The sequence below is a fragment of the Folsomia candida genome, unplaced genomic scaffold, assembly GCF_002217175.1.
Source record: "Folsomia candida strain VU population unplaced genomic scaffold, ASM221717v1 Fcan01_Sc029, whole genome shotgun sequence".
In the NCBI taxonomy this organism is placed as follows: domain Eukaryota; kingdom Metazoa; phylum Arthropoda; class Collembola; order Entomobryomorpha; family Isotomidae; genus Folsomia; species Folsomia candida.
Window position 1 is genome coordinate 1,811,466 of NW_019091221.1, and position 12,665 is coordinate 1,824,130.

Sequence of the window (12,665 nt, forward strand, 5' to 3'; positions counted from 1 at the left end):
AAGCGAAATATGTAGTTTAACCAAATGCTATTTTTACACGGAAATTTTGTTACATTCCCTGAATACAAGTAAACAAATACGTCTATTGAACAGTCATTTCTGCGGTTCTTGGGGGATATAACTTGATTTTATTAATAATTGCGAGCTTTCAACGATCCACTGTCGTCTTCATCAGGCATGTAAATAATATCTAAATACGTCTATTGTATACAGCGAGATGGGTAGGTCCAGGTAACAGATACCAAGCGCCCCTACTTAGTCAGTGGTATCAGTGGACTTGTTGAGTAACTAAAAAACTTTTTTCAGCTATATCTAGTTTCAAATTAAGTAGGATTATGTAGTAAGTAGGATAATTTAACACTACATGGGAGTAGAAAACAATTTGAATAAACTCGAATAAAATAAAATTTTGTGGGAAGCCTTGACACAATGTTCGGTATATTAAGTGTTAGAAAAAAGTAAAGATGACTTGACAATTATTAGATTATACGTAACGGTGCAACGACTTCAATGCAATCCTTTAGCATTGTCAAACTATTAAAATAAAAAAAATCGAACCCAAAAAATTGCCAAGAACGGTTTTATCCTCAAAAACTGGCACAATTGATTATGTTCTGACGCATAAATTAATTACACTGGTTCAATAACCCGAATGGCGGAAGTTATTACACATTGCGCAAATACAACAGAAAAACAAGTCTAAAGCAAATAAGATAACTAAAAGGGTTGTACATGCGGCATCTTACTTATTTCAGTCTTTCGTATGTAATCTGTTTAACTTCAGCTACAGATAATTTGTTATCAATTGTTATTCAATGAATTAAACCACAACCCATTACGAGTTCATAATAAATTTGTAAAGTAAACTTAAACATCCTGCCTCGATTGTGTTGGTGTAAAAATTATGCAAGTGAACCAACAACTTATCCATTTGCATAAATAGGCCTACCAATTTTCACATCGTCACTCATATCCCATTGTTACGAAAGGTCCTAATCTTGAATTACGCCAAAAGACAACCTACAAAAGTCGTAAACACGTTCTTAAACGAACTCACTAATAACTGACTTAAATAAAAGGTAATAAAATTAATCTAAATTGGTGTAAGGTCTTATTTTAAAATTGGATATTAAATAAACGGTAATTGATTATATGAATAGTTAATAAATCATCAGGGTACTCGTATGATCAGTTGCTCCTTAATGACTATGCTTTCATGAAAGTTTTACTACCGACGGCTAACCAATTTTGAACAATTTCATGTATTTATGGTAGAAATTTTAAAGATTGTCGCTTTTTTTTAAAGTGGTCAATTTTTACAATTATCACTAACCGGTCAGTTTATGAGCGATTTTTAAAATGAAAACGGTTTTGCAAACCTTGGACCATAGCGAGACTTATGCATTTAAATATATTTAAAAACATCTTGCCACACCCCCTAGAAATGTAGGTCACAAGGTCAGACAAATCTAAAAAAGCGATTATCTTTAAAATTTCTACCATAGTATTAATTTATGTGTCAGATAATCAACACATTATAGTGACATTATAATGATCATTAGAAAATATTCTCAAGAGTGTAGCGATTACATGAATAAAAGATTAGATTAGGGGCTTATAAACACTTTACTGATAAGTCAACGGACCACTTACAAGTCATTTTCAATGATATATAATATATATGTTAAAAATTACTTGTACGAGATCGATTAACTTATAAGTGAAGTGTTTATAAACCCCTATTAGCCTCTTTCACTTTTGTACTTTTTATATTTAGGAATCAAATTTTACACCACCAAGTATGGCTAAAATACCACAAAGAAAATTTATTACAAAAATATTACAAAATCCCTTCCTGCCATATCCAAAGCTTGATGAAAATTTCACTGGAAGAGATACCCTAATCGCTGGTGTGATAACAGCTCTCTCCTTAGAAACTAAGGAACCTACGCATCATCCCATCAGATTCCCGTTCGTTTGCCTGCACGGGCTTGAAGGCCATGGAAAAACGAAAGCTGCACAAAAAATCGCAAGCGTTTGCATCGAGGACAAAATATTTACCGATATTGTTTGGGTTTCCGCCGACAACCCGGCCGGAGTTGAGGATAAAATACGAAACGAATTGGATAGGCTGAGATGCAAAGGTTTCGAGGAAGTCGAAGGAATATTGCTCGCCAACAAATTCTACGACTTGTTAAAGTTAATGAATCTGCGGAAGTTTCTTCTTATTTTCGACAATATTGTTGGATATAACGAGCTAGAAAAATATTTCCCGTTGAACAGAGATGTGAAAAATATCGCTGTTTTAGCTACGTCGATTGAGAAGATTATCGTTCCGGCTGCAGTAGGGATAATCGATAACTTCAAAGTGAATATTTTTGAGGAAAGCGAGGCTTTTAAGGTGGCTTCAAAAATATTGCAAGGTATTAGCATTAATGTCATATAAGGAATTAAGTGTATTTACATAATTTCTACGTACATTAACAAAATTTTAGGTGACCAAAACGAAATCATATTATTTATTACATTTCTTTAACACTTTGTTGCACCAAATTACTTAATTTGATCCGAGGCAATATGATTACTTACATAATTCCAGGCGATGATGAGAAACACGAAATTTCTCTCCTTATCACGGAATCTGGACGAATACCGTTACTTCTCTGTATGATGTCAGCAACCATTTCCAGCTTCAGGATATTCCAGAAAATGTTGTAAGCATAGTTTGCCTTTTCATATTTCTCTAGTTTAAAAAACTTTTCCCATGCATATCAAGGAACTTGAAAAAATAAGAGGTTAATAAAAATTATATATATTTCCTTATATTGTAAATTATATTCTTATTTAGGAACCTCGAAAGCTATCCATACACAATTCATCAGTATCTTCAAGAAATGAAGGGTAAGTCAGAAAATCCCGTGGACAATTTAAACTTATACCCATTCAATACAAAATTAAATACCTGTGTCAAAATTGCTCGAGACAAATTACGCGAATCCTGCTCCTTGTATACCCCAATCACTTTACATTTGCTGGAAAGGTGCGTCTATTTTGGAACCGATTTCCCCTTCAATTACCTCCGTAAGCATGTCACCACTATCAAGACGGATATACAAGACATTCTAGATCAACCCTTTGACCCTTATACATATCCTATTGAGCTATTCAAAAATGCGATTCGCTTGCTCGCAAGATTTTTACTGCTCGACATCAAACCTACTACTTCGCCGAATAGATATATATTTGGAATTGACGTAAAAGTGCATAGCTTGATTGGAGGAGCGCTGAGGTCTCTACAGGTTGAGGAGAACCAAGAGCACGACATATTAGAGGATCTCATAGGCTGCAAGGATTATCCGGAATCGGAGTTTAATGATGGAGATAGAGTGCAATTTTCGGATGAAGCTAGCGTTCACTCCAAATCAGTCGCTACCCTTTGGTCGCATGCAGCAAAATATGAAGACCTTACTAGGCTGGTCGCATTTACTTTAATGTCGCCAAGTTATACATATGTATGTGTCCGTAGTCAAAATTTTATTAATCGACCCTTTCATCCATAAGCACTGTGTACAAAAATGGGTCTACTAATCAGGTCAATGAATATTCCATGAGTAAATTTTTAACGTGTCATGAAAATTCGGATAGCTGTGACCCATCTTACCAGAAAAAATCAATCCTGCGTTACTACAATTTCAATATGGAACATCAGACTGAAAATATCTTATTCGAACGTAAGTATGTATGTACACATCCATATTCGTGTATGATACAGAACATGTTGTTTGGTCTGTGTGTTACAATAACACATTTTTTTCGTGAATTTATAATGAAAAAAGAGTTTAATTGTTATATGACGATCATACATAGTTCAGTACATAAAATATCTGCCATATAGAATTTGCTAAATAACTAAGGTAGTATAACATACTTGTAAATAAATGCAATGTTCTTACTTTACTCTAGGAAATTCTTCATGGAAAAGGGATCCCTTAGAGCAATGATTGACTACGGATTTCTTAACCAAGTTCGAAAAGTTGCTGACTCACTTGGAGAAAAAGATGCAGCCGACAAAATTCTTCTCCTTGAACCAATACCAGTCGACTCGATAGCGCCTCGCAATGGGTTACAATCCGCACTTAAAAACGATCTAAACGGACTCGGCCGACAGTTTATACGACTACTAAAAGACAACCAAAGTCATATTTCGGAATCACTTTGGACCAAAGGAATAACAGACACTGTAAGATTTTTTATAGCGAGACTTGATCTGGAGGTGGTAAAAGAATTGGTGGAAGAGCTAGAATTGGATGCAGATTTTTTTTCAAGTTCTAGCAACACGGGATACAATAACAGTTTATTCATCATTATTAGGAATGTTATTTTCGGACATAGGGGGATGATTATTTTCAATAACTTCAATTTTATTGATCAAGCTTTCGATGTCAGAACCGTACATCATCATCAGGATCGATTGAAAATTAGAAATTCAAAATGTTTATTCATCGCATAGGTCGGATTTTCTTGATATTTTAGTAAACTTCGGAGCAGACTTTCATTACAGAAACCCCCTCGATTTAAGAAATGCGTGGCATTACGCAGTTGGGTTTGGGTTCGTTTATGAAAACCGTAAGAATTCAAGGAAACCCGATATTGTTAAAATCCTAGAGGAAAACAACGTCCAACCAGATGTGCTTGATACAAATGGCGATACGTTTCTCCACTCTATGTTAAAAGGCGACTATTTTCGCTACATGGTGGAATCGAATCTTACTGAACTAGTGAAATCCATATCGCCACATAACTTAATTAAAATTCTTGAAGCTAGGAATGGAGATGGGTTGACAGTTTTGGAGTTGGCGGTGGAAATTCAGCGTCTGGAAACTCCTTGCAGAGTTAACCCACCAGATGAAATACCTCCAGAGAATGAGACGGGAGTAGGACATGTCAAGGAAATAATAACCCCTACCGAAAGTCTTTTCTTTAATTATATACACGAACTTAGTGACGATGAAACCAATCCCCGTGTCATAGTTTATGATATATTCTGGCCTTCAGAAACCGGGCCATGCAACGATAAACCTGAACATACAGACGATGGTATAGCTTCAAATTGTGAATTTCTTGATAACCCTCCTTCCAATATTCGAGTTGTGATTAAATTCATGAAGAAATTTAAAAGTGAATGACGTTATGCATATATTAGCTACACCCTTATGATTATTCTATATATAATCATCGATATGTCACTATATCATGTTCGTGTTAATGATCTGGTAATAAATTAATAATATGTAAATATGTACGTGAAATTGCTTAAAATTGTTTATCTCTCGGCATGAAAATACTGATGATTACGGCACACTCATTATGGAATAACGAATAACTGCCCCTCCGACTACCAACATACCTCAGTAAATCACATATATACTTATAACTGTTTTCCTATTATAATTAAGTTATACCATTAGAGTTAATTTAATATCGAATTGAAAGCGAGTAAACAAGGCATACTACCCATTAAAATTAAGTTCGTTACCTGTTGTTTGAATTGGAAGCTAGTCATTTCACCTACCCAAGCACGCGTGATTGTTGTGGGTGGTCTTTACGCATAATTAAAAATGATCACCTCTCTTAACAATGGGTTGCACATGAGTAACGATAAGTGAAAATATGTGGTCCTATTTATGCAATAAGAAATGTAATTGGTCTATTTTCGTATGTACGTTTCATGGCTACTACAGTACACCAGCACAAGCATGGCAGGATGTTTAAGTTTACTTTACAAATTTACTATGACCTCGTAATGGGTTGTGGCTTCATACATTCAATGAGTAGTAATTGACAAGCAGAATTTGTACAGGCTGACTATGACTTTATAACTCAACGCCGTTGAGCGTCCGAAATGCCCACAATGGCCAAAAGTGTCCAAAATATAAAATGGGGCAATGCTAAACATGTTACTTATTCTTCAAGACTTGCTAACGTATTTATTTGTAATCTCTTAATCATTTCAGGCATTCTGATTTGTACTCGTAACAGAGCATATGTTTTAATAGTTAGATTGATATTCAACTTCAGTGCGAACAATACAAATAATTTATTCGACAACTACTTTGTAACCATTACCAAGGGCAAGATAGCTCACAACCAAAAACAATTCCCGGTAAGGCAGACAATACACCAGTCGTACCGATGGGATCCCCATTATCTCCACCTTTGGCCAACCTGTGCCAAGAAAATCCTGAAAACACCATTGTATACAAGGACCCGTTTTTCTACTTTTGGAAACATATGTGATGACACATTCTTACTTATAAAAGAAAACAAAAAAGATATCATCCTCCAAAAACTGAACAACTTCCATCCCAAAATCCAATTCACTATTGAGGAGGAATCTAATGGTCAACTCCCATTTCTGGATTTCCAAATCTACAGAAAATGTGGCAACACTTTTGGCCACAAGGTGTACAGAAAGAAGACGCATAGATAAGTACCTCAATTTCACTTCATCATATGTCCCACAAAGTCTCAGTCATTGACGCTCTCTGTTACCGAGCTATGAAATTATCTGTCAAAGATTCATTTCCATCTGTATTATCTCACATTACAAATGTTCTTAAGAAAAATAGCTACCCATCCAGTCTAATTTTTAGAAGAATTTCAACTATGAAACTCAAATTGCGCCTACCAAAATATTCCCCATCAACTGAGGAACCAACCCCCAGATTCATGTTACCCTTCTTAGGATCCGATTTGGATATATTTAACACCATTAACACCATTATTTAACACCATTGAAATCTCTATCAAATATATTTGATAGAGATTTCAATTATTTCGTAATAAATAGTCTTCAACAAATTTTGTAAATAGTGTTATTTCTATAATCGAGTGGGTGATGTCCTGAATACGAATAATTGCAGTATGTACATTACATATGCATATATTATTATGTATTTCTCTTACTAATTCTGCATCAACCTGAATAATTTAAAACATTCAAGGTAAATATGTTGTTTCGGAATTCAGTATCCAGTGCACTTAGGTTGATTCAGAATTAGTACGATGATATGCAGCTACATAAATATGCGTGATAATTGACCTAGTAATTAATAGTAGTGTTACAGAGTGAGGAGTGTTAAGTTCAATTTTCATGAGTAGCGTTAAGTTTAATAATTTTTAGAAAACCAAAGATTGCTCTTCGTCAAATGATAGCACATATTGTAGCCTATGGTGTTGTATATATTTGGTAAAATTATCAGAAAAATCTATCAAATACAAAGTTTGTAATTTAAGTTTAAAGTTTGTTAATGTGTCAAATCCCGTAGTGATAAGTTTAATTATATTTGTAGGCCAAACTAAGAATAGCTCTTGGTCAAATGATAGTGGATATTGTAGTTTAGGACCTTGTGTGTATGTAGCAAAAATAATTAGGGAAATCTGTCCAATACAAAATTAGTTATATAAGTTTAAAGTTAAGTAAATCTAGTGTGGTCCATAGGTGTGGCGCATAGTGTGGTCAGTAAGTGCGGTCCACTGTGCAGTGTGTCATCTCACCCCGTAGTTTGAAGAAGGAGGGTTTGAAAGGAGACGCGTAGTGAGAACGACAAGGGAGAGAGTGTGCTACCTCCATTCCACTGTTAGACACGAGAGAAGACGGCCACTAATGAAAGTGTTCTTCAAATAAATTAGTTAGGAATCAAATTTAAGTAGCAATTAGTTCCTTTTTTCATTGTTGAACTGTAGTAAGTAGTGTGCTTGAATAAAACCAGTTAATTTAGCTAAAGTGCGCTGATTCTGCGACTTTATTGGCCTTATTTCTGCAACAAGTTGTACAACGTGAAAAGAGGGACATTATTACTTCGTCATTAAGTCATCAGTTCGCGTAAACTTTACGGGCCGTTCGGATGCAAACCTAACCTAACCTAACCATACGTTTTGAAAACTGAGCTATAGTGACCGGCGCCGTAACAAGTAGGGTTGCCATTCGTCTTGCCAACCATCCTCCCATGGCAAGACAATACAACTGGCAAAACGATATTTGCAGCCCAGTCTGAGTCATGTATTGTATCGATGGACTGACAGACCTTACACTGTAAACTGTTACCCATTTTCTACACGGGCTATAGCCTAGTTAAGACTATAAGGTGTGTTTAAAGGAAAAGTTCTTTTTTGTGTTAGTCGCAGTTGTCTCTAATGAACCATTTACTTTTCCCAGGAAAAATGGGACCCTTGGAATATTACACCCTTTATAAGTATAAAGTTTGAACTATTTTCAAGTAATAAGGATTGGGTCGAACGCTTTGTGGAAATCAGTTGACACAAAAGCACATATCATCGCATTTTATGATATTCATTGCGAGTTTCACAATCATAAAAAAACAAAGCTGTTACAAAAGGCGATATGACATTATAGGACCTACATTAACAACCCTGTATTTCTGGAACCACCTTACCTATTAAACTGACATTACATAAACATGTTCACTAAGTCAGTTGCTACATACTTATATTCCCCTCGTCGAAATATTTCGCTTACAATTTGGTCCCAAAATAAATGTAGTATTGGAGGCGTCTCATTTTATAGTTTCCAATGGTTTTTCACGATTTCGTTGGACAAAAAAGCACATTCATTGAGTGAAATCGACCTAATTTTGGATTCATTCAGTTACACAATAAAGTATATTACAAACATGACACCTTCAGAAATTAATGGACTTTAACAGACACATAATAACCAGCCGAAAAGAAAATTCTTCAAAACAGCAATAGATTAGATAAATCAATAAAGTGCATTGTAAACCTAACCCAGGCAGTGTAAAATCGCTAAGAAGCTGAATTTCTATCGTACATACGTTATCGTTACTAAACTAAAAAAAATTAAAGTAAAAAGTTCACTACAAATATTCTTTTCACCCCCTCAAATTTTAAAATTGGGCAAATATGATCACAAACGGTAGGCGTCGTTTAAGCCGTTCATATTAGTTGGTATGCGAGAATTTGTGACCATATTCTACGTAGCATAAGTTTATTTATCAGATGCTACCAGGACTTGGATGATATGCTATTCAAGGGAACTGGAAAGGCCAACGAAATTTGTGTAGCCGAGATGTGAAAAGTTTTCGGAAACAATTATTGTTGGCGCCAGAAAATCAGGCTATGGGTTGCCCCCACCTATTAAAATACCCCGAAACTCAAAATAAATTTTAAATATACGGGGGTGATCTATTTCAACCGTTGTTTGACGTTGAATTTGAAGGGTTTAATCCCACCACAATAAAATGGTCGCGCAATTGGGCACATAAATATTTAATACTGCTTCTTCTTGCTAGTTGTGGCCCCAAGACCAGAAGTCAAAGAGATCCACAAAAAATATCGAGAATACCCAAATACATGTACTATCTATTGATACATCCCCCATGATTTTATTTGAATTTGGTTTCATACAGCAAAACATTTTCTAATAGGCATCTCCAAAATTAATGCGTTCTGGAAACTTGTTCGACACGGGTTTTGGACAATCACTTCTCAAAAGTGCCATGAGCTATTTTTGGTCTGTAAAAAACGTCTTCACACAACTGGCCAGATGCATGGGGAGTAGTTTAAACAAATTGGGGATATTCAAAAGTATCGCGTCTAAGGTCAGGTAAGGTCCAGAAAGTGGTCTTATAATCTTCTCTCGCCTTTACGGGTTGAGGCACTAACATGGTCGCTCTAGTCCGTGTCTCATTACTAATTACGCACTTTAGCTAGCCGCAAAATTTATGAATTACCCTGTAAACAAACTCAATACCGACATCATAAAATTTATTCGAATTAAAAATATTTCGAAATGGTGCGGAAAACTGACCCCGAAGTGGAAAATGCTGCGAAAGCACTTTGCACAGCAGGAATTGCACCTAAAAAATTAGTGGATCCACTCAGACTTTCAAAAATTTTAATCTTCATGCCTACATTTATTAGAATAAAAAATCCACAACAAAAAGTAAGTAAACAATAGAAATGACTTTGCCACAGGCGTTTAACTCAAACCCCCAAAAAGTGAGAAAACCGACGCTCAACAAAAAAATTGACCGTGATGTTATATAAAAATATCGGGCGATGTAACTTCAACTTACAAGGAAGTATTAGGGCTCCTGAAGGACGATAGGCCTTTTTATTAAACATAATGTAGGTTCGAAGGTCTTTAAACGGTCCAAAGTGCACGCTCCTAAACCTCGTTTAAAGAAATCCAAAAGACAACAACTCGAAAGATGTACCGGGGTCACCTTGCCGGAAACAGATCCCAATTTTTTGTCACATTGTAAGAGATATTTCTATTCATCGGAAATGCAAAAAGGAATGAAGAAATCACATTTCATTGCCTCGAAGCAAGATGAAGTACTACATTAGTAAAAAATTGGAAAAGTTGTCTGTCGCGCATGTGGTAGTTGGTGTAATAAGTGGTCGTGGAATACTCCCTCTTGTTCGATTCTCAAAAGTTTTGAAGATAAATGTTACGTAATATGTATGCAATACTTTATAACTGATTTCGGAAGAAAATATTGAAATGCTCGACTGTGGTGAGACCCACTAGGCACCAATTCATAGTGATCCATAGCCGCGTTCTCCAGGACCTAGCGTCTCACCACCCAGAACTCATCCAGTTTTTAAAAATATTCGAAATAGAATGTATCTCAGGTAAATACATACTTTCTGCGTCCTGCATTCACCGTGTTTCTGTATAATTTCTAACAGAAGAATGGCGTTCTAAAGAATGAGGGTAAAATTTATTTATGTGTTTTGCAAATTAATTCATCAAGAGAGAAGAAAAGAATCCCCTGGAATTTACATTAAATAGTGAGATTCTTGGAAACGACAGCTTCTTTCTATATCAAAAATGGATGCGGAACACGATGAGAATGTCAAAAATATTAACTAAAATGTCCTTTGCCCACAAAATCTAGGTTTATAAGAGCGACAATGTTACTGGCTCAACCTCTGTAGTATGTAAATTACTTATGTCTATAAAAACTTGTAGTCACCAATTTCGTGTTGCAATTTACTGAACACATACATCTGACAAAACTTTAAAGTCCTTCAACCTTCAAACTTTAAAGTGATCGTTTCTCATACATTGGCGAGACCTACAATTATTTAAAAAAACTTTTATAGCGATTTCACAATTACATAGCCTAAATATTTCCTTGATTTTATGCCCTACAGAAATCCCCTCTTAGGAATCTAATTCTTCAGATATATTTACGCGTACGTTATAAATATGTAGCTTTTCGCCTTTGGTCCTCCAAAGTATTTACCCAAAAATCTCCAGGTATCAATTTATGCAATAATGCTGAATCTTTTCAAATCTCAAGTAACCTTCTACACTCTACTCCTCTATTCTAAGGAATTACATTGTAGTTCAATTTTTCACCAACAAAACGGAAATAATTGTACCCTAAATCTACATGTAACAAGTGGAAGTAATTTATCCATGCCGAGTAGTAATTTTACAAACGATATACTTTCCCCTAACTTCATATATCTCATCTTCAAAGTTGAGAATTATCAAAAAGAACAATGCCGTCACTCTAGCTCAGTCTCTGACAGGTTTTTACAATATTGCCATATATTATTAGTCGATCTTTCACAAAATGAGTCACAATCAGTCAATGAAAGGAAAATAAGTAACACTCTATTAGTTCAAAATTCAATGCACTTGTTCTTATTGTCACAAATTCCTTAAGTTCAAACAATACATTTAAATTCGAATGGGATGGCAAAAATCTAATGCTAGAGTATTTGTTATCGAAATACAGTTTGACAAAAATAATGACAACCTGTATTATAAACCTTCAATTAGCTATGCTTGCTTTCTATGCAGTCAAGTATTAATCGGGGTATCTTCAATTCAACTCGATACGGTCGACCTGGACTTTAAACATTTATGGAAACCATTAGTAGTACTAATAAATACGCAGCATCCAGCGAAATGCGTTACAAGACCGGGTCAAGTTGGATTACCTATGTGCAGGTCATCTTACAGTATATAATAGCTTTTTATAGTTATAAATTATAATTAAATAAATTAATTCATTAAATAAATAAATTATAAATAAATTATAGCTTTTTTATCTGTTTTAAACCTTAAAAAGCAGTCGTCCCAAACTACTACATGCTTTTCGGTCAGATCAGCGGGGATATCTGAGAAAGTCTGTAAAAACACTACCTCTGGATGCTGTAACTTCAAAGTATCATACGCAGGCTGCCAAATTGTGAAAATGAAAAATATTTTCTTTGATTTTCTCTCCAAAAACCGCCTCTTGGTTATCTGGGTAGAGACAACGGATCAAAAGCTGTGTCTTCCCACTTCCAGAAGGCCCGGAAATAATTAGAGACGAGCCAAATCTGAGTCGGCAATCAATTAGTTGCTCCATCGCACCATCGCTCCAGCGCAGTAAGGCCACACTGGCCATGTAGAGAAACTTTAGATTTTTCCACCTTTATAAAATTTCTGTAGTTAACCTAACCATCTTTCTACAGAGACTTCATCTCAGTGCGATTTGTGACTCACAAAGTTCTCTCTTTTATACCCACATGCCCCTCTCACCGCAAATTTCTGGGGCATTTCCGCATTCCCAAAGTTCCCATTATTTCTAAATGCAAACCCACACCCGGTCTGCATA

At 35.4% G+C, this 12,665-nt stretch overlaps 1 protein-coding gene and 1 long non-coding RNA gene across 3 annotated transcripts; one reads left to right on the top strand and one right to left on the bottom strand.

Moving 5' to 3' along the window:
* Positions 1-948: 948 nt before the first annotated feature.
* Positions 949-5,309, top strand: LOC118438983. 2 transcript variants are annotated; one of them, XM_035859967.1, is made up of 6 exons: positions 949-1,079; positions 1,778-2,423; positions 2,600-2,714; positions 2,849-3,512; positions 3,593-3,731; positions 3,964-5,309. In XM_035859967.1, exons 2-6 carry the CDS (start codon positions 1,802-1,804, stop codon positions 3,999-4,001), a joined length of 1,578 nt encoding a protein of 525 aa, XP_035715860.1. In that variant the 5' UTR covers positions 949-1,079; positions 1,778-1,801; the 3' UTR covers positions 4,002-5,309. The 2 variants fall into 2 exon arrangements, with proteins under 2 accessions (XP_035715860.1, XP_035715861.1); XM_035859968.1 differs by lacking the exon at positions 3,593-3,731 and having other exon boundaries at positions 2,849-2,901.
* Positions 5,310-9,403: 4,094 nt separating this feature from the next.
* LOC118438984 lies at positions 9,404-12,533 on the bottom strand. The gene is made up of 2 exons (XR_004837174.1): positions 12,126-12,533; positions 9,404-12,003 (listed from the first exon to the last, which is right to left on the bottom strand). It is a non-coding gene; the product is annotated as an uncharacterized LOC118438984 (long non-coding RNA).
* Positions 12,534-12,665: the final 132 nt, after the last annotated feature.

Bases quoted from the DNA above. Each gene is read 5' to 3' on its own strand.
- LOC118438983 (XM_035859967.1), top strand. From the start codon at position 1,802: ATGGCTAAAATACCACAAAGAAAATTTATTACAAAAATATTACAAAAT. The intron at 2,424-2,599 runs GTATTAGCATTA...ACATAATTCCAG, and splicing joins GGCTTCAAAAATATTGCAAG to GCGATGATGAGAAACACGAA. The intron at 3,513-3,592 runs GTATGTGTCCGT...TCTACTAATCAG, and splicing joins TGTCGCCAAGTTATACATAT to GTCAATGAATATTCCATGAG.